The sequence below is a fragment of the Microplitis mediator genome, chromosome 6 (genome assembly GCF_029852145.1).
Source record: "Microplitis mediator isolate UGA2020A chromosome 6, iyMicMedi2.1, whole genome shotgun sequence".
NCBI lineage: Eukaryota > Metazoa > Arthropoda > Insecta > Hymenoptera > Braconidae > Microplitis > Microplitis mediator.
Genome location: NC_079974.1, coordinates 20,188,553 through 20,215,260, shown reverse-complemented (window position 1 = coordinate 20,215,260; position 26,708 = coordinate 20,188,553). Strand labels below are relative to the sequence as shown.

Genomic DNA, 26,708 nt, shown 5'->3' with positions numbered 1-26,708 from the left:
TTAAGAAGGGCTCAAGATGTCGAATGAGCCATCTAGCGAACTCAGTAAGACATGTCTTTAAAAAGAGTTCTTCAAGAGTTATTTTTTCTGACTTTGCAAATAAGACTTCAGTATGAATTTACCATGACGTCTTAAGGAGTTCCTAATTTTGACTTCATAAAGAAGTTAAAAAAAATAATACATATAGACCTCACAAAACTGACGTCTTATTTATGGAGTCTTCAAGAACTCTTAATTATGAGTTTTTAAAAATGACAGCTTTAATAGTCATTATAAGACTTCTTGAGGACGCCTTCAAAAAGACGTCATAAAGCAGTCATTCCAACTTGAATGCTTTCAGTATTTTTTTATTCGCACTGTGATAACGCGAATGAATATTAAAAAATTTTGTAAATTGTGGAAATCGTTAAATAAATAAATAATAATTATTTTTAAAAAATCCTTTTATTAAGAATAATTATCATTGTTATAAATTAATTATAAAAAAAATAAAGCTATTAAATTGTGGTTGAGTATGGAACCTTGTCAAGCATATTAGATTTGATTTTCTTATTAATACATTATCGATTATTGATTATTGATTATAAAAAATATTTTGAATAAAAAGCTGATTAATATAAAAATTCATTATGGTTTCAGACAACGCAGCGTCTTGACAGGAATACGTGATGTATATTGAAAAGAATTAACCGGAGCTTCATTATTTCCATTAAAATTATTATCGTCATCATCATCATTACTCTCTCCTATTTCCAAGTCGGATGATTCTAATTCAATGGAGAATTCACGGTGGCCCATTAAAGTATGTAAGCACAAGTTATTACTCTTTATTTTAGATCGTACCAACGTTTCTAGTGTAAATAAATGATCGTCATATGCTTCGGGTATACAGCGATGCATGAAATTGGCTAATCTGTAAATTAAAAATATTTTCATTAGTAAAAAATAAATTTATATCTATTTGAATGCATTATTATTATTATTATAACGAATAAATGAATTTTTTTAATTAAAAATAATTATGTACTTGGATTTTCCTGATATTTAATTGAGTATTAATGATAATTTAACAGCAAAAAAGTTAAAAGCAGGACAATTATCTCAAGAAAAAATATAAATTATGTGATTGATTCGTTAAAGATGTTATGAAATAATTTATAATCTGATTTTCAATTAATTTTTATGTTTAATAATTAGTCTCACTTTTTTTTAAAATTATAATTAAGATCATTCTCAAACAATACCCCCACTTTTTAAAAATATTCAATGATCTTGAACTGCCATAGCCGCGTTTACATTTTATTAATTAATTTAAAAAGGGTTAATTGAAAAAAAGACAACGTAATTATATATACAATTGTCTGGATATAGATTTTAAAAAATTACTTGCAACTGTTATCTATTAGGAGTTAAACAAAATTTTTTGAATAAATTTCAGTCATGTCAAATTTTGTAGGCTTAAATTTATTTACCAAATTTCGATTAACTCCTAATTGATAACAATTGTGAGTAATTTTTTTTTCAAATCTACACGTGGCAAAATCCTAATTACGTTGTTTTTTTTTTAATTAATGCTTTAAGTCTGTTTATTAATTAATTAATTAAAGATTACTACAGTCATGACAGTTGAAGTAATTAAAAATTTAAAAAAATGGGGAAACTGTCTGAGAATGCCATTTGCTGATAAAAATATTAGATAATAACAAAACAAATACACAATTAATTATCATGATGAAAATTTAATTTATTTAAACCCGCGAGATTTGATTAAGTGACGCACAATTAATTATATAATTATTCAATAATAACAAGCCACCTGCAGTTTCTACGTGACTGAAATTTATTAAGTATGATTTGAATTTAATTGTTTATTCAAATCTATACTCTAAACTAACTTATTGATTTCGATGATTGCTTAATCATCAAATTCTCAAAAAAAATCTATACGGTCAAATATTTTTTTATTAGTCGTCTAATATAATTTTTTACCGATACTAAATTAAATTTCTTTAATTTTTATTATTATACAAGACATGGCATAGGCTAAATTTTTCTTATTCTCTCTCAATTACACACTTATATAAAATTTGCATATATTCAGTCACACCCAGTGACAGAATAATTAAAATTTTAATTTATTTAAAGAAGATAAACACGGTATTTTTTTTCTGCGTAGTTTAAATGTACTTCAAATGAAATATCGATAAATAATTAATAATTATAATTAATAATAATTAATAATTATAAGCTAGAGATAATGAAGTTTAATATTTGTTCCTATATTCAACGCCACGTGGAGCGTATAGTGGAGAGCTAGTATTTGAGGCATACGCTCTTTTGGCTTTGGAAATTTTTTTTTCATTTTTAATGTATTTGAAGATCCGAACGTTTTTCGCGCAACGAAAATTAAAAAAATTTATGTAATTCAACTGCTTAAGGGATAGATCCCAAAGTTGGGTGGCTTAAGATTTTCGGCTGACATACCAGTATCTATATGCCAAACATTTCGGAAATCAAGTCATCCAGTAAATGTTTTACTGTCCAATTTTTTTTTTCGTTGCGCGAAAAACGTTCTGATCTTCAGGTACATCATTTTTAGGCTTAGAAAATGTTTACAAAACAATTGGCACCAAAAAAAAATTATATGTATCACTGGTCAGACCTAAACTTGAATATGCAGCTGTGATTTGGTCTCCCAGATTGTAAATATATAAATAGAATTGAAAGGATTCAAAGAAGATTCGCAAGGTTTTTTGTATGGATGAATACAGGCACATATCCTGATAAAAATTCTAATTACTCTGAACTCTGCAAAGAGACAAATCTATTGACTCTGGAGGATAGGAGAATATGTGCGGGTGCTGTATTAATTGCCGGTATTATCAAAGGGAGCACCTATTGCCCTGATATCCTAGCGCAGATTTCTATGTTAGTGCCGTCACAGAGTAATAGATCTAAAAATGTTTTTTATCCGTCTTTTCCTAGATCAAACTTTGCGCAATCCTCTCCACTATATAGACTATTAACTATTTGTAATAACATTAATAGACATGCTGCGGAATCAATTGATTTTCTATGTACGAGCTCTCCAATAACTGCAAATATTATAGCACGTATTATATTTAACGCCTCTGAGGCAACTTAGTTTAAGTACATCATAGATACTATATTTTATATTTTTTTTTTTGTATTCTAAATCTTTGTACAACTTATGGCCCTATCATTGGCATTTGCTGTTGGGCCTTGTTAAATAAAAATGAAATAAAATACGCCCTTTTGGCATTTGGCACGCGTAATATCAAGACTTTTTTAATGATACTAAAGTCAATAACTAATTCTATCATAAAGATAATGATCATTATGAATTTATTTTAAATTACCTGAGAAGATATTCAACATTATGGCCACTAGGACCTTTGGAATTAAATATTTGTTCTGCGATGTCTTTTAAAGGTGCGTCACCAAGCCAGTGCTCGTTGTCATTAGTAGCAATATAAATAACAACAGGAAAACTTAATTTTTTATCACGTGAATAAAATGTTGTTATTGTTGTCAAGTAACCGCCTAATTTACATTCCCGGTTATTAAGATACGGCAGTGCTGCATCGCCTTTTACTTCAAATGCTCTTCCGTATGTTATTTCCTGTAAATAAATAAATGAATGAATAAATAAATCAAAGATAAATTTATTAAAAAAAGACATTTAATTTAATTTTACCTGTTTGTTTTCAACGAGTGTGACAACTCGACCCGGCTGCAACAAAATAAAAATATATATTTTTTTTTAGTTAAAACTAAGACTTTGTTCATCAAACTGTAACTGTCTTGTGAAATTACAGATCGTCGTATCAATTACTGTCTTATATTTTATTTCAATAACTTTTACGTTAAAAAAAAATATTCAAATATTTTTTTTTATCTAAATTATAAATATATATTAAGGAGCGTTAACAAAAATAAATAAGCAATAAATAATTATATATATACCAGTAATTGCGATGAATAATTTTTAAGTAGTTATATATATATATATTATTACACGTGTCATTTAAATTTATTTATAAACTTCTAATGTATGCAAGTACTTGTGTATTAAAAAATAGTCGAGCATTTGAATATTTTTTGGCTCCATTTATATTTTTCACAATTTTTTAACCCGACTGCTATCAAAAATATTAATAGATTAAAATATCTTTATACTAAAATCCGCGAACAAAAGATATCAAAAATAACTCAAGTTTACACCAACGAATTTCGTACGTAAATTCTAATCGTATTATCAAAATGATATCGAATAAAATCGATAAGATTTATGATACTGAAGTTAGCCGTCTAATAATTTTTTGACTTTTTTTTAAGCAATAAATTATAAAAAAAAAATATTTGAAAAATTTGCACCCGTAGTTTTTTAAATTTTCTACGTGCACATATTTTGCTTTTTTTTTTTTTTGCAACTGATTTGCTGAAAAAAAAAAAATCTAAAATTTTTAATTGTCTGCTAGCTTCAGGATCATTAAGATTTTATATGATCCTGAAGTTAGCAGACATTTAAAAATTTTTGAATTTTTGTTTCTCAACAAATCAATTGCAAAAAAAAATAAAATAAAAATATGCACATGTAGAAAATTTTGAAAACTACAGGTTCAATTTTTTCAAATATTTTTTTTTTATGGTTTATTGTCTAAAAAAAAATCCAAAAATCGTTAGACGTCTGCTAACTTCAGTATCATGATTTTATTTGAAATAAAAAAATACCTTTTCCTTGGTACCGCGATGTGTAGCATTGCCTTGCCAAAATTTGCGTTCAAATCCTTTTATACAACCAGTAATACTTCTGTTAAATTCAAAACCTGGGTTCCAACAAAGTGATCCATATCCGAAGATCCATAGTCCATTTATATCCGCCATCTCTACTTTCTTTTTATTTTCTTCTTACAATGAGTACCAGTAATAAAGTAAAACTTCAAATCCAATTACACACAGTACTGTGTGTAATTAAATAAATATAAATAATATGACTAAACAAATGATCCTATTGTTTCTCTTTGTTTCAAATTCTCGCGGTCTTTTGTATTTAAATTTAAATTTAAATTCATCAAGAAATCAATCCATAGTGGAAATAAAAATTTTTAAAAAACAAAATAAATAATTTATTTAAATAAATATTTTTCCCGCCAATTTAATAATACTGATATCCATTCAAATTAATATTTATATCGAGTGTGATATTTATCAAGAGGCTGATACTCAACAGAGTTAACGGAGTAATGATGACTGATGACTGCTGATGAGCTTTAAAAGCTTCCCCTGTTCTCAGTCCTCGGTATCTTTTATTATATTTTTTTCCTGCAGATAGAACACGTTGAATCCAAAGAGCTACTACTTTGCTCTACTATACTTGTTCTTATATTTATTATACATATTATAAGTATAACTATTCTCCTGTTATTTTCTTCTCCCACTTATTTCCTCTTGTCTCTAGACACGTGTGATACTCATTTTATGTATCAATAATCTATCATTTTAATCCAATACAATTTATCATAATATTAACATTATAAATTATTTAAATAATAATAATAATTATTTTAAAATATGATACTTTTTTAAATATTTAAAATAAAGTTTAAATGTAACTTTGTTTTTTCATTGTCTTTCGAGGTCATTATTCTCTTTTTAGCCATGTGAAAATGTATACTCTGTTTTTTTATTAAATTCTTGTTAATTTCTCTTTTAATTCCCATACTATAGTTTTTAAATTTATTGGTATTTTTAAATTTTCTTTTGATTATCATTCCTATTGTTTTTTTATAAAGTTTATAAGTCACTTAAAGTTTTTTTTTTTATTAATTACTTTGATAATTGCACTATTTTTTTAACAGTTACCACCACAGTGACAGCCGTTTGAACACATTATGGCAATACATGAACACATTTTTAAATATTAATAAAATTATTGATTGAATATAAAAATTTATAGATTTTTAGAACTATTTTTTAAAAAATAGTGTTGGATATTAATAAATGGTGGCGATAATTGATAATAAGAAATTGGAGATTTAAATTTGAATATTTGGTTTAAATAAATTTTTTAAATTACAGAATGGAGTCACTTTGCGAGCAAGTTAACAGACGTCTGTTCTGACAGTAAAGTAAAAATGTGTATCGTGGGTTGATGGAGTTGACGCAGAACGAAGAGAATGGGAAAGAGAATAATGAGAAAGACGAAGATGGAAAACTGCGGTATATATATATATATATACGAATAGAGAGAGGGGAAGACGAATTGGATGATGAAATACCCGCGTGAAATTGACGTATTCTGGTCACCATCTACGTGCATCTGAGCATACATCGATTTTACTAACGATAAAATTATATTTTATTGTAAAAAATATTTTTTTGTTTAAATGATACGTAGAAAATTTTCGATTTTTAAGTTTGCAGAAAATTTATAATTTTTGGATTTTTTTTTCAACAAATTAATTATCAAAAAAAAAATATGCACATGTAGAAATTTTAAAAATTATACGCGCAATTTTTTAAAAATATTTTTTTTTTTGTTTAAATAATATGTAGGAAATTATCGATTTTTAAGTTTGCAGACAATTTATAATTTTTTGATTGTTTTTCAACAAATTAATTATCAAAAAAAATATGCACATGTAGAAAATTTAAAAAAAATTATACGCGCAATTTTTTAAAAATATTTTTTTTTTTATAATCTATCGGTTTGAAAAAAATCCAAAAATTATTAGACGACTAACTTTAGTATCATAAAAATTTAAGTATTAATTGATGATCCTGAAGTGAGCAGACAATAAAAAATTTTCTGATTTTTTTTTTCCCGATCAATTACAAAAAAAAAAATTTTTTAATTTGCACATGTAGAAAATTTAAAAAACTACAAGTGCAATTTTATAAAATATATTTTTTTATAATTCATAATTTTGAATCAATTCCAAAAATTATTAGACGTCGGCTGACTTCAGTATCATGTTAATTTTTGGTCTAAATAAAATTTTTACAAACAAAAATTTAATATCATTGACCTAAAAAAATTCACTCTGATAACTCCTGATTTAAAGTAAAAATTTATGATGTATTAAATAAATATGTTTTTGTTTACTAAATGCTAAGTAGAGAAATTTAAATCAATACTTGATGATTTAAAAAATAGTAAATTAACTTTATTTATACAAACTAACATTAAGATTTATAATTTTTAAATTAATTATTTATACGTCATGATAGATATGTTACTGATTGGAGGCTTAATGATATATTAATATAAATAGAATGTTATCATGGCCGAATCACGCGACCGCTGAAGATTATACAGCTGGTTTGCCGATCAATCAACATGAATAAGAAAGGACGATTTACTCTAAATGCTTCTATAGATGACCCCATCAATGGAACTACCGACAGTCCTGTAAAAAAAAATTCATTTTTCAATAATCTTCAATTGTTATTTTCTTATTTATAATTTTAAAAAGTTTGAATACTAATCTCCAGCTTGTATCTACAAGTTTAAATTCAAACACTTGTTGAATATTTACAAACAATAAATTAAGTCAAGTGCAAGTGCACAGAAAACAAACTTGACTTAAATTATTACTCACCTTGGAAGTTGTACAAAAAAATAAAACTAGAATAGGACGAGAATCTATTGTAGGTAAAGGGAGGAGATAAAAAAATGTGGGCCAGGATAAGATGCGGAAATATAGACAGAGCGGACAAGGATCCACCAGTGGGACATGCGGGGTCTGTGGAAAAAAAAAGGAGATGCTGGTGGACCTGAGATGTAAAGAAGTAGCAAAAAAGATAGAAAAAAATAACGGGAATACGTAAAGACTGGAATAAATACAGGAGACTTTTTGCAAGTGGAGGTGATTTTTTTTTCTGTACAAGTTTTGTTTGAAAGTTTTTTACAATTTTTATGTTTATGAAATCTGTTTTTGGGGGCATCTTTATTTTTTTTTCTCATCAATCTCTGGGGTGATGACTTTTATTTGGGGGGTGTTTGTGGATTTGCGGGCTAAGACAGAAGAGGCAGAGGAATAGTGAGAGAACCAAAGGAGAGATAAAGACAGAAGTGTGTACGGTCTTCAAAAAAATTAAAAAGACTTTGAGAGACTCAGGGTAAAACAACTTGGGGCAAATGGGCAACCAAAATGACGTACGAAAAGAAGGATAAGATGCGGAAAGTGAAAAAAGAAGGAGAGAAAAGTGTGCAGTAAAAATAAAATGTAATTAAAGTATAGAGCAAAAGACACAAAGTCGTGCAAATAAAGCGTTTGTTAAAGAATTTTTATATATAAGAATAATCACCTGTTACTGCAGCTGCAACGGTACCATCCTCATTAACTTCTATTTTAGCATTATGGAGAACGTTATCAACTTTAACGCTGTCTTCCAATGAAAATTTTGTGAGGTTTGCGTTATAAGTAAACAAATTTCTTATTCCCAGCTGTAATAATTTTAAATATATGACACTTACTATTTATAAACTATTGATACTTTTTAAATTTTATGAAACTAAATTTACCGTTTCAAGAGTCGGTCGTAGATCTATTTTAGTTTCAACGCTAAATCGAGGCATCAAAAGTATTAATTCAGTATCACGAAGACTATTTAGTATCGTAGAAATTGGCGTGTAAGATAAATCTCTTGACAGAACCGATAAATCTTGCAGGCCTTCATTTATTGGTAAGAAAACTAACATTGATATTTTGTCATCCTGTTTAAAAAAATAATTACCAATTATTAATTAATGCAATACCTTATACTTTTTATAAGAACTTACATCATAAGGAATTTCGACAACTTCAGCTTTAAGATCCGGAATAGAGGCATAAAAATATTGAGAAACACTTTCCATCATCGGTACTGAATGACAAGCTTGATTTGGAATATTGAAGCATCGATTACGCGTTAAATTTTTATCAAATGCCTTTCTCCAGTTTCCTTTGAAATAAAGCGCTGACGTCAGTAATAATTTAGTCTCTGGACTAAGCGCGCCTATTTGAATTAAAAATAAATAATCAGTAAATTTATAATTTTAAGTTCTTCTGCAGGCTTAAGGTAAATGTAATTCATTACTTGATTCAACAATAGACTGAATATGACCGCGAGTATATTGACGAACCCAATCGTTGATAGTTAATACAGTTGACTCTGTATTACTGAAGACAACGTTGCTTGTGTCACCTCCGTAATTTGTTTTTAATATGTTATTAAAATCATCAGGTAGTTGAATTCCTTTTCCAAGCCATAGACGATTCGCTAAATCTATTTCTGTTCCAGCGCTGGTTGACTTAATGGAAAATAAATATTTATGTAATTTAATTTAAATGTTTTGACGGATTAATAATTAAGGAAGTCTGTTTATAACATTTGTTTACCAACAAAGATTGCAATGTTTGTTGAGAAAGAGTTCGAATTTGCGATACGTCAGACGGAAGTCGCAAGCTTGTTAAAAGTTCATTACGAGTATCGCCTCCTGCTCCCTCGGATAAAATTGTCAGAGCTGATTTAACACTCAGCGGTGAAATTACCACATTTCCGGTCGTCTGTTCGTTAACTCCCTGTACATAAACACAAAATAACAATAAAATAAAATAAAAAATGATACTGAAGTTAGCAAACGTGTAATAATTTTGAGATTTTTTTTTCGACAACTCAATTACAAAAAAAAAAAAACTAAAAATATGCACATACAGAAAATTTTAAAAACTACAAGTGTAATTTTTTAAAATATTTTTTTTCTAATAATTTACCGTTTTTTAAAAAATGAAAAAATTATTAAACGTCTGCTAACTTCATGATACTAATAAAAAAGCCATTCGTTATTCGCAATGGAAGTAAATTTCTCATTATTCCTTTATTTTTAAGTGTCAAAATAAAATTGAATTGAAAATTAAATTTTTTTGACATTTCAATGAATTTCGAGATCAGAAAGCGCCAAAAATAAAATAATTTGAAAATTTAAATTTATATATACTTTTCCTAAATACTCGACCGATATTTTAAATTTTTGAATTTGATCAAGATAATTATCTGAAGAATAATGATACTGAAATTAGCCGACGTCTAATTATTTTTGAATTTTTTGAAAAACGATAAATTATGAAAAAAAAAATATTTACAAAAATTGCACTCGTAGTCTTTTAAATTTTCTACATGTGCATATTTTTAGTTTTTTTTTTTCAGATTTAATTGTTCAAAAAAAAATCCAAAAATTTTTAATTGTCTGCTAACTTCAGGATCGTGAAGAATAAGTATATAAAGTTTCATAATCATCCGTAAAAAAGTTTAAAAGATTTAATGATTATGTTTTTACCATAACACAAAAATCAATCATGTAACTTTGAACCTTTATTAAAATTCGAAAAATTATCGTAAAATAAAAAATGGAATAAGGAAAGTATACGTTATTTTATCAGCTATGACACCTTTTTTTATGCAATAAGGCTACACGTTTCCGTTAAAAAGTTATTTAAGAAAAAAGCGGCAAAAGTAGCGTTTTTCAAAAATTTGAAAATTTAAAATCGCCGCCATTTGAAACTAATTAATTAAGATCTGTTTAGAATTGTAGGTGATATCGTGGCAACAAGGCACGTTATCTTACATATATATATTTGTCTATATATACATATATAGATAAATATAAACTTTTGAACCAATGGTATTTTTGGAACCTACTCGAATTACGATAGACTATGGCGAAATTCATTGAAAATTTCACCATGAGGACAAATGCAATAGATTGCAATTGATTTCTATGAAATCTACTAATAATAAAAATTTTTTATAAGTAAATAAATATAAAATTATACCTGTAATAATTCAATGCTAAAGTAATTGTTTCGATCTGCATTATATCCAGCCACTGATGGAACTAAAAATAAAATAAAATTTATTTTTCTAAACAATAATTACAAACTATGTAGCTAAGGAAAAAAAATTCTCAGTAATTTTCTCACTCAATAAATCGATAAAATTAATTTAATTGACTAAATTATTTTGCATTACCGTCAATTACATAATCAATTATTAGCCCGATAATTATAAATTGCCACATTATTTGATAATTAACAATTTATTTTTAAAAAAACAATTTTAATTTTAGATCCTAACTCTCTAGACTGTTGGAACTAAATTGATTTATGCAAATATTTAATTCTGATAGTTTGGACTATTGGTGTTTCAGGATTTCCCCTTCTCTTATCATGAAACATAAATAAAAAGTATTGTACTTTTTTTTTCAATACCATTCTATTGACGGTATGATGTAATAATTTATGAATGAAAAAAAAAATCTATACAAATATAATAATAAAATTATAAATTCCGTATTTGTGAAAAATAATAATAAAAATTAGTGAATGACTAGACATTTTTTATTTAAAGTATTTCACCAAAAAAAGAAACCCACGGAATTCCCACAGTGGCTATACGTCATGTAGTTTAAAAAACAAATCAGTATGTCAACATGCATGGATTCAGCTGAATAAATAGAGATAGTCATTGTTAAAATACAATGAACAAGCTAACTAATTAATTACCCGATCATACTGTTTCCTATTATTAATTCAAAATTAACTACATTACGTCCTTGTGTCCTTGAAATAATTTTCGGTCTAATTTTCTATTAATTATCTATACTGATATCACATCGTTTAGTCTTTGGTTTAAAAATTGAATACCTAGAGAAAGTTGTTGAATGCGATCGTCATTGAAATGTTGAGGAAGACTTCCAGGTATCTCTATACCACCACTACCCTCTAGAGGATTAATTACTCTGCCCATGTAGAGAATTGTTCCGGTTGTTTCATCCTCGATGTAGAAAATAAAGGGATGATTGGCATGAAAAGTTTGCTCTGCTACTTTGTTCCCAATATTTACTTCTAAACTCGTTAATAAAAAATATATATAAGTATTTAATAGATGAATTAGTTGTTAATAAAATTTACCTGTTGCGACATAAGCAGAAGTTCCATTTTCATTAACTTCAATTCCTGCTTTTTGAATAATATCTGATACAACTAAATTATAACCGCGTTTTGTTTTTATGATGCCTGTTAACGTCGCTGTGTTTTCAAAAATATCTCGTATCCCCAACTAAATTATTTAAATAAATATAAGGTGACATGCTTATATCCGTGGACAAAATATCCGCAAAAAAATATCCATTGACAAAATATACGCGGGCAAAAAATCTGTAGACAAAATATCCGTAAAAAAATTCAATTGATGGTATTCTGTCCGTAGATATTTTATTGCACACACAAAAAATTTGTGAAAAAAGGGCGGTATCTTTCACACCATTTTATGTGTGGGTATATTTTTGTAATTGCAAACACACAAAATTCGTGAAAAAAGAGCGCTATGTTTCACACCTCCTTTACGTATGAATCAATCATATGTATATTCGCATGAAGTATTTAATGAATTAAATGATAAATGTTTATAAAATATGATTTTAATAACTTTCTTCTACTGTTATTTTAACTATAAAAATTTTGATCTGCGGAATTCATATCTTTGGTATGTTCATTTTCAGGATATTCTGTCCGTAGATATTTTATTCATCGGATATTATTTCCGCGGATATGTTGTTACGCAACCAAATAAAATATTAATTAATTAAAAAGGGTAGAGGTACTTTTTTTGGCCAGTTTTGGACACTTGGAAGATTTTAATAAAATAATTTGTAAAAGACGCAAAGGATAATCAATTTTTGAAATGTATACAAGGGTATTTTTACTGCACTATCAAGGAGTAACGTCAACCTATTTTCAATTCAATTTAATTCACGGACAAATACTGGAAATTTATAATAGAGAGTCTTTAGCATTTTTTAAAACTTTAACAGAGGGCTAAAGATTTCGTATTTTCAAAAATTTTCTCTCTAATTTGTCTTTGAGAAAAATTCTCATTTATTCTACGAGTGCAAAAAAGATCCCGTTTATTTGTCTGAGTGAGAAAGAGGTCCGGTGACATTTCCCCTTAACGGAAATTTTGTTTTCCACTTTTTCATAAATTAAAATAAAGTATTAATGTCCAAAAATGTAGCAGCGGCCAAAAATGCTACTTCTACCCCAAATAAAAACAAAATAATGAATAAATTTAAAAAAATGAAATTACATCACGGAGTATTGGCTCAAGGTGACTCGTAAAATCAAATTTAAACATCGGTATTTTCACTTGAACAGGTAGTTTTTGCAACAATGATACATGTCTTGTTAAAATAAACGGATTTATATTTTTAATTAGCGTATCTAGTCCATCTACGGTTCTTGGCAATATTATGTACATTGAAAATTTACGTCCCTGAAAATAGAATAATAAAATAAAATAAAAATAATGATAGCAGACAGAGATAAAAATTTTAATTTACCATATAAGGCAACCGTATAATTTTAGCGTCAAGTTCTGAGGATTCGACGTAATAATAATGACCAATAGATGTCATATAATTTATGTCAATATTTTTATTAGATGATTGGTAAAATTTATCGAACTCCGTTCTGTTTGAAGTGAATTTATTTCCAGCCCAAATACCTTTGAAGTAAAGGACATTCATCACCAACATCATTGAGTCTTTTATTGTATTTTCTAAAAAAAAAAAATAATAGTAAAATAATTAAATTTTTATTTGTAATTATTTATCTGAAATAAAACTGTTTGAATGTACCGTCATCAATCATTTCTTCAATGTTTCCGTTTGTGAAATTTTTTACCCAATTGTTAACATTATTTGCAGTTGACCGCGCATCCGTAAAATTACTGGAGATAATGTCAGTGCTATAGAATGTTTTAACAATAGCAGCATAGCTTTGTTTTATAGACAAACTATTGTTTATATAAATTCTGGTGCCAAGATTCAGAGTATATTCATCAGAAACCGGCTGAAAAAATTATTAAATCTGAATTAAGAGAGAGACAGAAAACACTTGCGCGTTAAAAAATATAATTAATAAAATATGTCGTAATTTTTAAATTTAAAAATGGCCGTAGATTTCTAATTATTTATTTATTTTGATTTAAGATAAAATTTAATTAAAAATCAATTTTTTTGAGACATATTTCATAACTTTTAAGTTTGAAAACTGTAAGATAGTTATGAAATTTTGACCGTAACACAGAAATTAATCACGTGAATTTTAATTTGTAAATTTGAACTATTGACCGATTTTGCTCATCTTTAAACTTGATATTTGTTAATAAAGTAACCAGATATTTGTTAATAAAATAAGTATGCCAAGTTTTATTAAGATTTATTTGTAATTGTAGTCACTATCGTCGCAACAAGACGCGTCTCGGAAACAGGTTCAAAAAAATAAATCAGAACACTTTTTTTAAGAGCTTGAGATTAAAATGAAAATAACTAGAAAACAATGCGGAATTTTGAAAAACTTTATGAAAGATAATTTCTGAGAAATAAAATTATCTACAAAAAAGATCCTATGAGATTTTGTCATAAGTCGGATAGTTTCGTCGGAAAAGTAAAAAGATCCTCCTGTTAATATTAAGAGCTCTAATTTTCACAGGAGTATTTTATAAATGAAAATTTTGAACCTGTTTCCGAAAAAAACTCGACGAATTACGATAGACTACGGTGAAATTCTTTGAGGACAATTGCAGTAGATAGATTTCTATGAAATCTACTAAAAATTTGAATTATTAAACAAGGAGTTACCTGAAGAGATCGTACGATCAGCGAAAATTTGTCTCTGGTAGCCCATTGTCCGGCTGGAAGTTGTAACGCTCCGGCTAATTCATATGCCGTCTGATCCTGCGAGCCTTCGTACAATAAAACCAGTGCTAATTTCAAGGACACCGGCGAAATTAAAATGTTTCCTTGATATTTATTGGCAATTAACTGGTTAAAAAAAAACGTAATTAAATAAGTAAATAAATTAATTGATTTAAATCTTAATAAATAAATAATTATTTATGATACTGAAGTTAGCCGGCGTCTAATAATTTTTTGATTTTTTCAAAGACGATATTTGAAAAAAAATTGTACTTATAGTTTTTTAAATTTTCTACATGTGCATTTTTCAGTTTATTTTTTTCTTTAAATTTAATTGTTCAAAATAAAATCCGAAAATTTTTAATTGTCTGTTAACTTCAGGATCATTGAGGATTTTACTTTATATAAATTCCAGTCAAAAACATTAGAACGTTCTCCTTGATACGGTATAAAAATATCATCATTATCAGATATATATTGTCTTGCTAATTTAAAAGATGATCTTTTAAACTTTGGTAACATCACTCCATAGACGTCGAGAATATTTATCCAGACGATTGTTAAAATTATAAAGGAAACTGTAAAAATTCAAAGTTAAATAAATTTATTTTTTATTGGTAATAAAAAGTAAACATTAAATGATATTAGAAATCGTGTTTACAATTTATTTTAATAATAGACATTTTAATATTAAATAATTTGGCCTTGACCTTGAGTCAATAAAACTTCAAGGATAACTTTTTAAAAATAAATTAATAAATTTATATTTTAATAAAGTTTTTAAATTATTTTTTTTGAAATGTTAATTGTTTTGAAAGTTAAAAAAAAAAAAAAAATAATAATAATAATAAAGATTAAGTTTAAAAAAAATTGTCTAGACACTTAATTGACAAAATACTAATTACTAAAAATTAATAAATAACAAGTTACCGAGTGGTATCTTCATTTTAGCTGGAGCGAGTTCAGATATCAGTTTAAAATTATGCGGTCACGTTATTTATTTTTTTAAAAATCGCTGAAGAATCGCGAGTAATTAAACTCACGCAGTAGAATCGTGTCCTGATGTCTCGCGAGTCTACAGTTGGAATTGTAATAAAATATAAAAACCGGCCTGCGGTCGTTGGTCGCGCTTTCGATGGACTAGAAGAGAGTAGGAGAAGAATGACGAGAAGAAGGGAGTCGGGAAAACCCAAGAAAGATGTTACAAATTTGATATTTATGTATACATATATATTAATAATTATGATAAGAATAATCAACGAATAAATTTCTAATATTTTTCATTATCTATATATATGTATATTTTTTTTTCTACTTTATTTAATCATCATAAGCTTAAAAACATCTTTTATTTCCTTATTTGAATATAATTATTACTTAAATATTTCACTTGAATAAACTTGACATTTATTGAGTTACTTGGCTCCGACGTTTTGGAGTTGATAATATTTTTGAATAGCGCGATGTACGAATATTGTCGCTGCATCAAGATTATCTGGCGTCATAAATGCTCTGGCTAATTCAGATACTTGTTGTTTTACCTGAAAAATTTTTTTAATCATTTATTTTTATTGCATAGAAAAAAATCAGGAGTGAATTCCATGTAATTACGGATTTTATTTAAATCTGGAGTCACTCCGATACTCGGGGTTTCGGAGTTTTTTAAAAAATCACTCCGCAAGAAGAGTAAATACGGAGTTTGTCTTTTCAGTGGAGTGATTTTGGAGCTGCTGGATTTTATTTCAACCCGCATTCACTCCAATTCGGAGTTTTAATTTTAAAATAAACTCCCCTATGGAGTAAATTTCATTCTGGGGATTAAATAAATAAACAGCCATCTGCTCTCCCTGATTCAGAAATCTAATTTGGAATGATTCAATCCATGCTAAAGTGTATATCTATATATAATCAATTTTGCCAACTTTGAATTGTTTCGGATCGTGTTTGAATCATTCCAAATTAGATTTCTGAATCAGGGCTGCATTCACTCTGGATTTAATTCGCTTTTACTTCGGAAAATTTTTTAGTGTAAAGTAAAAGACCTAGTACCCGATCAGGGAACTAGTACCTGGATCCTCCATGTATTTGTATATCTATATTTAGTAAAATTTAGTAAAATACATGAGTGATCGGGTACTGGGTCTCTTACCTTATAGACAAATAAATAAATTAGATTTAATAATTTTTTTTAATTTTCTGAAGATAAAAAAACATACTCTGTACTTACCTCTCTTTTATTAAGATTTAATCCTGAGAATGTGAGAGTGCAGAGGGGTGTGAAAGTACAGAGAGATGTAACGAGAGTCAGTCCGACGAAGAGAAGTGCAATGAATTGAAAGACATGTCCAAATGCACGTGCTCCAACGGACAATGCAAAACTTCCGATGGGTATTAAACTAGTAGCTATAGTTGATGTCCAGCTAGACGATTGACGCGGTGGTAAAGATGGAATCAATTGCGTATTATCTGGTTGGACTTCAGGTTTATATTCTGGATACGTGGGATAATAGTAATTATTTAATGGCACGGGTTCGTAAGTTGGTGCTAATGTTGAAATTTTAGATGATAAATCTGCAGTCTGCGGCTGCTGAGTCGGAGATTCTACTGGTCCTCCATAAACTACCGCTGCCACTGTAAGGATTATCACTATTTGGTACATAATGACAGCTTCTAAATAAAAAAAAAAAATTGATGATAGTTTAAAATTTTTAAATAATTTAAAGACGATGATTATTAATTTTTTTTTGGTACTAGACCAATGGGGTGCCGATATTTTTATTTTTAATGATTTTTCTCACCTCCGGGCGGAAAGCGTCAACTTTCGTCCCGCTGTGCAAAACGAAGTTGCCGCTTTCCGCCTCCGTCGAGGAGAAAAATAGTATACACTCCTCGGGAAGTAAATAAGAAAGCCTCAGATCACATGTTTGTTGACCTCGGCTTCGCCTCGGCCAACAATTACATGTGATCTGAGACATTTCTTACTTTACTTCCCTGGGTGTGTAATATACTATTTCGTAAATTCTTTTTGGAAAATAAAATAAAATGCGATCACTCCGTAGTTTATATTTCCAATTTTTTGTTTATATTTTATACGGCTCAAATTAACTCTGTCAAAAAAAGGGCAGGAAGGGGGGGGGGCAGGTTTCTGTGGGGATCTGGAAGCAAAAACTCAGAATTTTTATTATTCTGTAGACTTGTCTCTATTACAGTAATCAAAAAAACATTAAATTTTTAATAAATAATTAATTTTTTTACACAATTTCGTCATTAAAAAAAGTGGGATTTAAATTTTTTTTTTCAAAAGCCCGCAATTTAATTTTTTACATAAAAAATATGCATATTATTGGTCAGTATAATAGCGGCAAGTCTACAGAATAATAAAAATTTGATTTTTTGCTTTCAGATCCCCACAGGACCCTGTCCCCTCCCCCTTTTTGAGCCTTTTTTTGAAAGAGTTATTTTAGCCATATAAAATATAAACCAAAATTGTAAAATTTCAAATAAAAAAATATTTTCGTACCCTTTGAAACAGCAATAATCATATATATAAACTAGAGTGATTTTATTTGCGCGTCACATTGGTCTAGTATCATAATTTACCAATTATTTGTTGATAAAAAAAAATTTTTATAATTTTTCAGCTTAGAATCACTTGCACTCTGGAGAACTGCAGAATGGACACTGACATGTACGTTTAGATTTTCCAGAAGTTTTTATACCCTCGCAAAGATTTTGGGTCTTAAGTCCTTTGTCCTTTCTATTCATCAATCACTTATTATATTTTACCAATATCCTTAAGTACATACCTTTGAATTTTCATTTTTTTAAGAAATAAGCGTAGCATGAACTAAACTGAATACTAAATAGTTTTAAATTTCACCAGGATAATTTAATGCTGGCACTCGTATTACATTTGCCGATGGGTTCAAAGATTATTGAACAATAGAAAATATTTTCCATACATTAAAACTACTGGAGTGAAAAAAAAAAAAATTTACTATTCTATCGGTCTTGGTACTGAAATAAAAAGAAATACTTCGAGTAAAAAAATTAATAATTTATTAATATTTATAACAATGTTATAAAATCTCTTATTTATTAATTTATAAATTACAATTATCACGGGATTTATTTTGTAGTCATATAATAGAATAAAAAAATAATCTTTTAACAAAATTGAATTATCCCGCTGTAACGAGTAGAAAAATAACAAACTTGATTTTTACAACAAATATTTTGATTATAATTGTGATTATTTATTTTTTAACTTCATTGATTCATCAGCGATTTGTACGCGCAATACTTCAATTTCATCATCGCTGGTGTCTGAATTTATAATTATTCTTTTGCGCTTAGATCGAGTGTCTTGCGAAATATCACGTTTTCTTTTTTTATTTCTTGATTCATTTCTTTCAACTTCTTCAATTACCGTCACTTCATCCGAAGAAAGTTCTTCAGGAACTTCATCATCTTCAACGCAAAATGAATCCTGGAGAAGAAATTAATTTAAACTTGTTAAATTGTAGATTTTGTAACAAGGGATAAAATAAAACGATTTTAGACTAGGGTGAAGTTGGCTGACATCACCCGCAGGTGAAAATCGTCTTTCATCCTGAGTTACACAGAATATTTTTCATGATTACCTGCATTGGAACTTAAAGTTTCAGTGTCAGCAGCCAGTCAGAAACAAGTTAATTTAAGACCAATGGTGTGATCAACTATTAAATTGTCATTTGCAATTTATAATTAAGTAAAAACTATAAATACTATTTATTATTCACACTAATTTTTATGAAACTTAATCACAGTCAGAACTGTCATTTACGTAAATAAAATTAATGGTCTGAAATTACTAGCAAACAAATGACAAGTATCAGAGTTTAAATTGCAAACGCCTTCAGTCAGCGGGCAGAAATATTGTTTGTTTTTTCCCAAGGGTCAAAACAAGTTTGTTTCTGCCCGCTAACTGAAGGCATTCGCAATTTACGCGTTTGCTGATATTCATTCGCGGCTTTGGACTGAAATTAACTTATTTTAACTGGCTGTAGAGACACTGAAAGTTCAAGTTTCGATGCTGGTATCATGAAAAATAGTTTATTATATACCAAGGGTGAAAAGTAGGACATTCCAAGCCATGTGTGTAATTTCCACCCGAGCCGCAGACGATTTTTCAGCAGATCTGTACCTGAAAGTTTAAATTTTCGCCTCTGTTTGTCGGAAGAATGGCGCATGTGCTAATTTTCATCATTTGTTTTCTCCAAAGGAAGAGAACGACTTTCTTCTCTATAAACAGGGCAGAAATTTAAACTTTCAGGCCCAGATCTGGTGAAAAATCTTATACACACCACAGAGGAAGGTAAGACGTTCCAATCCACGTGTTTGTCATCCTCGCCTTCAGCTCGAGTACACAATTGTACACGTGGGTTGTAATGTCCTACTTTCCTCCCTTGGTGTGTAATATATTACAGTCGACTACCCGTTATAAGCCTGGTCTAGGGGACGTAGGGGAAATTTTTCTTGTAATTTCAGTCTTCCCACTACCGTGCGTTTAGTTTTGTTCTCGACTACCCGTTATAAGCCTGTTTTATTTTACATCATTTTAAACGTCATATTTACGTTTTGTTACATAGGTCACTATCCCAATTTTTCTAGTCTTTGTAGCGCTAAAATAAATACTTATCTTTTTACACTGATAATAATTGTAATGCAAAAAATTATAATGACAACAGTATTAATTACAGTAATGATAATAATAATTGTTATTGAACAACATAATGATCAATAAAACTTTAAAATTGTAACAGAAGCTTTAATTGTAATTAATGATTACAACTATGAACAATAAATAATATCTTACTTAATAATGATTAAATTATTCTCCACGAAACATCGATAGTAAATTTTCATCATTTATTTTGATATTTGTTCCTATTGTTAGTTTATAATTTAGACAATTTTGACGGAGGCTTATAAGGGGATGTCTGGTACGAAACTCAAAAAAGTGGTTAAGTGGGGGAAGCTGTTTGGACTCAGTAACTCCCGATTGAGGAGAAGAGGCTTATGATCGGCAGGCTTATGACGGGTAGAGTCGACTGTATTTTTTAATTAAAAAATACTTACATAAAGATACGTATTAGGTTCATCAGGAATAATTTGTGAATAAATTTGTAAATCCGGCGGCGGTGATTTAGGTTTTCGTATTAAAAATTTCCCAGGTCTCCGCGGACTTTTTACACTTTGCAAATAATGAGCTTTCATATCAACCGAATTATCATGATACTGAGAATAGCTGACAAAGTCTTCTAAATCAGCACCGTCATCATCATCACCCGAATGTCCTGGTGAATGATCATCATCCGAAACTTCAGCTTCGTCATCAATGAAACCATTTCTTTTTCTTTTTTTTCTACATTTTTCTCGCGATGGTTTTTTCTTCGGAAAACTATCAAGCGAACTAGACTTCTTCGATTCGATCCACGAAGAAGTAGAAACTGTACCCGTTGTTTTAGATGACGATGATAATTTTGATGTTACTTTAGGTGCCGCAAATTTTGTTAAATTACTCAAAGATAATGACTTCGGACTATTGGGTTTTGGAAGAATAAATTTATTTCTAACGTTATTGTTATTAACTGGTAAATTTGAATCACTGGTTAATTTTTTTTCATTATTGTAAATATTTCCTCGATTATGGAAAACATTTTTGACTATTTTTGTCGGTGCAAAATCGCTGTCAGAGTCTGAAGAATCTTTTCGTAGATTAGATCTAGAATTAAACGTCAGCGCGGGAAAACGATTTTTGCTAAATTTGTTTGTTTTTAATAACGAATTTTCTTGATTAGTTTTTTTACTATCCGCAGTCTTTGCTGATAACCAATTCGGATTATTCTCTTTTTGACTTCTCTGCACATTAACTTTATCAATAGATTTTGTTGATTCACTTGGTTTTGATGACAACGATGATGTTGATTGTTTACTAGTCGTAGGAATATTTTCAAAAACAGTTTCTGAATCATTTCCAAAATATTTACACTCCGTTATTGGCGCAGAAGACGTTTCAAAATCACTGTCCCAATTACAATCATCGACATAAGTCTCTATTAAATTGCTATCAACATTAATTGGCTCCAAAGGTAAATTTCTGTCATTCGTTTTCAATTGCACAGGACTAGAAGAACTTAACGGTAAACTATTTCTAAAATTATCCAAGTCTTTTAATTTATCTAATTTATTTTTATTACAATCTTTCATATTACTGTCACTTTTTTTATCCAAATCATTTAAATTTTCAACAGCGCGTAATTGCTCTTCAAAATCCGAGTCAGCTATCAAACTTTCATTATCAAAAATATCATCATCCGATTGCGCAGTCGAATGAATGTTTCCGTAAGAGCTCTCTGTTATTTCTAATGATTTTTTACCCAAAAAGTCAAGAGTACGGTTGAATTTTGATTGAGTTGACCTACGGTGGTTTGAATGTCTCACTAAATCAGGAGAATGACAGTCATCTTTTTTACCGTCTAGTTCTCCGTTACTTATATTTATTAATTTATTTCTATGATTAAAGTCTGAGTTAATTGACGGGTTTTGTGAACTAATGACTAGATTTCTTGAACTTTTGACATTATCAAAAATATTACCCGCTTTATTTTTACCAGACAAAGTATCGTTTGAATCCATCATATTTTTATTATCTTGTGATTTAATATTACGTTGAAAAATTTCTTTTTCCCAAGACCCAAAATCACTTTCAAAATCAATGTTATCAAAATTATCTTGTGTTAATACCTGAGTTGAAGTTTTTTTGTCATTTCTAATTTGACTTCCCCCAGATTCTGGTAATTTATTAATTATTAATGTATCAGAATCAGTAACAGGAATTGTATCTGCTCTTAAATTATTAACTTCTACTTCTGCATCTACTTCTACATTATTTACTGCTATTGTATCTGCCTCTAAATCATTCACTGCTACTGTATCTGCTTCTAAATCATTCACTGGTATCGTATCTGCTTCCAAATCATTCACTGGTACTACATCTTCTTCACCATCATTAGCTTCTACTTTATTAACCAGTAACGTATCAGCATCTAAATTATTTACCACAGGTACAGTATCTACTTGACAGTTCATTGAAACATCCGCTTGCTTACTTTCTAATCTATTCAAACTACTCTCAGATTTGCTAGGACTGTTAGTAATTTCCTCAACACTTTCATCTGAAGAAGTATTGAGAAGATCCTCAAAAGCACCGCCAGTGACAACGGAAATAGACTCATTCAAACCACCTAAACTTTGATTGCGTTTCGTTCGATCATCAGTATTCGTTACATCGAGGATGTCTTCAGTCAAATTAATCCTTTCATGAGGCGGAAGTATTTCATCCGGTTGGTACAGATCATCATCGTCGGTGGAATCGTCCAGCAATGCCTCGAATTTGCTTTTCTGGTTTATAAAATAATTTTCTTTACTACAATTACCATTATCCCCATAGTAATTACTCTGGTTTTGATAGTCGTGATAACTACTGTGAGCCTCGTGATAATTATTGCCATCATCTTGTTGATTGTAACCAACAAAATCGTTATCCCAGTCGCCTAAATCATTATAAAATTCATCAAACTCATCCAGCTCTTCTTGAACCGGTGGGACGTATTCAGTTAACGAAACAAGACAATCTAAGACTTTAAGAGAGGGTAATTTAAAATTATCTAGTATATCTTCTTCACTATCTACAAAATTAGGCATATATATAAAGTTTAATATTTTATTATCTTGATTTATATTTTTTTCAGACTCCTTCATTGCGCACAGCGTCAAAAAATTATCAGCCTCATTATCAGAAGACAAGAGTTTAGCATTGGTTGGCTTAATTCGTACATTATTATAATTTATTAATTGACTTATTACTTGAGGTACCGCTCGCGATACTTCTTCGACTCTCATACAAACAACTTCATCATCTTGCATGCTGCTGTCCCGACAATTCGAGACCGTTGACTGCTGAAAAAAGTTCATCAGCGACGACTGCTTACCTTTTTTCGTTCGAGTTTTGTTAAATTTATTTATAGTCTCGTCCATTTCAACTTCAGTATCTTCTTCAAAATTATCTTTTGATTTCCGTTTTGTGTACTTGCGTTTAGGCTGAGCTTTAGCTTTCTTTTTATCACCAACCTTCCGCTTGGAGTTGGCACGTGGGGTGACAGGTATCACAGTCATCTTCATTTTCAAACACTCGGGTTCCAGATCATCCGGAACCATACGAGGGGAATTATCATTCAATGCCTCTCTTACTTGTCTCGATTGCATCACTTTGGCATTGAGATTGTCCTTTGAAATCAAAGCTGATTTTAATGTCTGGTGTTCTTTAGCATCAGTGACAAGAACTATGACCCGGCCGTCACGTTTCCTTCCGGTTCTACCGATCCGTTGAACCAAACGCGTTGGTCCTTTTCCCGTGGTATCGAAGCAGACAATCAGATCAACTTCGCCAACATCCAAACCTTCTTCACCAACAGACGTCGAAATTAAAACATTTACTTTATTGTTACGAAAATTTTCAATTGCCTTTTTCTGCTGCGCTTGATTCATCAAATGAGCTTGACCAACAAATATCTGCGGCCTTATCAGAGGTTGTAATTTATACAGCGAAACGTAAATCTCACTAACAGACTCACGAAACTCGGAAAATACGATCACTCGTGTACTAATTTTATTTTTCTCGGCAGTTGAAAAATAATCTGTGAGTATTTCCTGCAACTTTTCATACTTACGATGCCCATAGACGACATTCATATCAGCAAATGCTTTATCGTTACCATCAACCAGCTCCTGAATGTCAGGAAAGGAACCGAGATACTGATTGACCTCGTCAAGTAATTCCAGTAGCTCAGGTTTTCCACTGATCCACGGCTTGTCTGAATGATTCTGATAGAATTTATGGAATGTCCTCAGCCCATGATAAATCATCAAGTCTTTAGCGTAGACCATCGTAGATAAAATATTTATCGTATTATACAATTCCCCGTAATTAAATCTTTTATTTTTATTTTTTTGAAAATCATTTCGTATATAAAACATTTTTCCTTTGCTCAATGATGAAATGTCCATTTTTATAATATTATTTTTTAATAGAACGCGGTACAGTGGATCCATTATATTTATATAGCGATCGTAAAAATTTTTGAACTGATCATTCATACCGACTTCGACAATTTGAATATTTTTTTGATTTATGTACGGTAAAATATCTGGCGAAGCGTCATCACGTAATTCTAATCGTGATATATGAAGATTGTTGATGACTTCCTGCACAGCTTCTAGTTTACTTCCTGGTGTTGCTGAAAGAGCTACGAGCCTATAAAATTTATTTTTTTCATTTAAAATACGGACGCATTCGCAGTAAGCGTGTTTACCTAGAGCACGATGCGCTTCGTCAATGATCACACACTTGACTAGTTCTTTGGGTATTATATTTTTAGCCAGATCATATTGGAAGGTCTGTGGTGTTGCGAAAATAACGCGTCTTTCATGCCAAGCAATTTTACGTTCTTTTTGGTGAATCACACCTGTCAGCTGTATTGTTTCGCTGATTGGAATTCCCATTATGTCATGACACGCGTCAATTTGTTGAGCCACAAGTGGTTTTGTTGGTGCTAGGAATACAATAATACCACGTGGATACCAACGCCAATAATTGTACATAACAACAGCTGCGATAAATGTCTTGCCCAATCCAGTTGGCAAACACACTAACGTATTTTGAAACAGTGAGGTTTTTACAATTGAAAATTGGTACTCACGTACGGGATAATTTTCAGGATAAATCCATCTCTTGCCAGCTGATATGTCAAAACCAACTGTGCTGGGATCTGTGGAAAATAATGGCTCCTGTGACAGGAGATCCATTGCCGCGTTTTGATCCTGATTTAAAAGATAAATTATTTAGATGTAAGAATGGAGAAAATTAATTGGTAAATTTAAATCTAATGACATTTGCAGAAATTAAATTTTTACCTGATATTTTTTATTATAATTGTAATTTATGACAGTAGCGTTGATGATAATTTATTGCTGATGATTTATTCATTTTAAAAAATAGTATGCTAATTACTTTTATGATTAACATAATCAGAGGCAATAAATATTATTGATAAAACTTTAAATGGCAAATCAAAACAATGTAATTATTGACAAGACAATTGCGCGCGGTAACCTATAATGATTAGTGGGTGTATTTGATGACAGGTGGCGTTGGTAGAAAATTTGTGAGTGTGTGTAGCTGACAGTTAGAAATTTTTTGAATTTTGGAGTAAATAAATAAAATTTAAAAATGCGTATTTACGAATGAGTGTGAATGTAGCAGACATCAGACAATCGAAAAGTTCAACAATCGATATTTCTGCGAAAAAACGATTTAAAAAATTTTAAGACTCGGAAATGTATTCGTTTTCAAATTATCTTTACACGGATTTTATTCTTTTTTTCTTACTTTCTTTTTTGGAGCTATAATTTTTAAAATAAAACTTTAATGAACATTTTCAGAAATATATATCAATAAAAAAATATCAAATTAACCCATTTACATTCTTTTTAAACGAACTACAGATGACTTTTTTTTTTTTTTCAATAAAATTTATAGAATTTATATTAAGCTGTATCTATTTAAATAATGACTAAAATGAAAAAAAAAAAAAATTCATCTCTTCATTTCATCAAAATCTACAGATGAATTTTTTTTAATTATTTTTAAAATTTTTATTTCATAAGTTATTAATTTTTTTCTCATCCGACAAATTTTTATAATGACATATAGCTACGAAAAATGTGGTTTTATCGATAAAAAATAAAGGAAACATGTTTAATTTTAAAAAAACTACAAATGAATTTTCATATTTTTTTTAAATATAGATATATATATTTATATAAATTAAAAAAACTATAT

General features: G+C 29.2%; 4 protein-coding genes across 4 annotated transcripts; all 4 read right to left on the bottom strand.

Annotated features, from left to right (window-relative positions):
- Nucleotides 1-472: 472 nt before the first annotated feature.
- LOC130669823 (putative glutathione-specific gamma-glutamylcyclotransferase 2) lies at nucleotides 473-6,103 on the bottom strand. The gene is made up of 4 exons (XM_057472921.1): nucleotides 4,756-6,103; nucleotides 3,719-3,754; nucleotides 3,381-3,643; nucleotides 473-913 (listed from the first exon to the last, which is right to left on the bottom strand). The coding sequence occupies exons 1-4, from the start codon at nucleotides 4,906-4,908 to the stop codon at nucleotides 628-630; spliced, it is 738 nt and encodes a 245-aa protein (XP_057328904.1). The 5' UTR covers nucleotides 4,909-6,103; the 3' UTR covers nucleotides 473-627.
- A 1,058-nt stretch (nucleotides 6,104-7,161) lies between these two features.
- LOC130669785 (heparin cofactor 2-like) lies at nucleotides 7,162-15,859 on the bottom strand. The gene is made up of 15 exons (XM_057472852.1): nucleotides 15,695-15,859; nucleotides 15,164-15,342; nucleotides 14,708-14,890; nucleotides 13,703-13,916; nucleotides 13,406-13,623; nucleotides 13,153-13,338; nucleotides 11,979-12,126; nucleotides 11,712-11,912; nucleotides 10,842-10,903; nucleotides 9,408-9,590; nucleotides 9,106-9,319; nucleotides 8,810-9,024; nucleotides 8,552-8,743; nucleotides 8,335-8,473; nucleotides 7,162-7,433 (listed from the first exon to the last, which is right to left on the bottom strand). Exons 1-15 carry the CDS (start codon nucleotides 15,708-15,710, stop codon nucleotides 7,306-7,308), a joined length of 2,478 nt encoding a protein of 825 aa, XP_057328835.1. The 5' UTR covers nucleotides 15,711-15,859; the 3' UTR covers nucleotides 7,162-7,305.
- A 105-nt stretch (nucleotides 15,860-15,964) lies between these two features.
- Nucleotides 15,965-17,936, bottom strand: LOC130669786 (uncharacterized). Its single transcript, XM_057472853.1, has 2 exons — nucleotides 16,992-17,936; nucleotides 15,965-16,305 (listed from the first exon to the last, which is right to left on the bottom strand). The coding sequence occupies exons 1-2, from the start codon at nucleotides 17,421-17,423 to the stop codon at nucleotides 16,180-16,182; spliced, it is 558 nt and encodes a 185-aa protein (XP_057328836.1). The 5' UTR covers nucleotides 17,424-17,936; the 3' UTR covers nucleotides 15,965-16,179.
- Nucleotides 17,937-18,818: 882 nt separating this feature from the next.
- Nucleotides 18,819-25,998, bottom strand: LOC130669567 (Fanconi anemia group M protein). The gene is made up of 3 exons (XM_057472539.1): nucleotides 25,781-25,998; nucleotides 20,885-25,687; nucleotides 18,819-19,253 (listed from the first exon to the last, which is right to left on the bottom strand). The coding sequence occupies exons 2-3, from the start codon at nucleotides 25,670-25,672 to the stop codon at nucleotides 19,017-19,019; spliced, it is 5,025 nt and encodes a 1,674-aa protein (XP_057328522.1). The 5' UTR covers nucleotides 25,673-25,687; nucleotides 25,781-25,998; the 3' UTR covers nucleotides 18,819-19,016.
- Nucleotides 25,999-26,708: the final 710 nt, after the last annotated feature.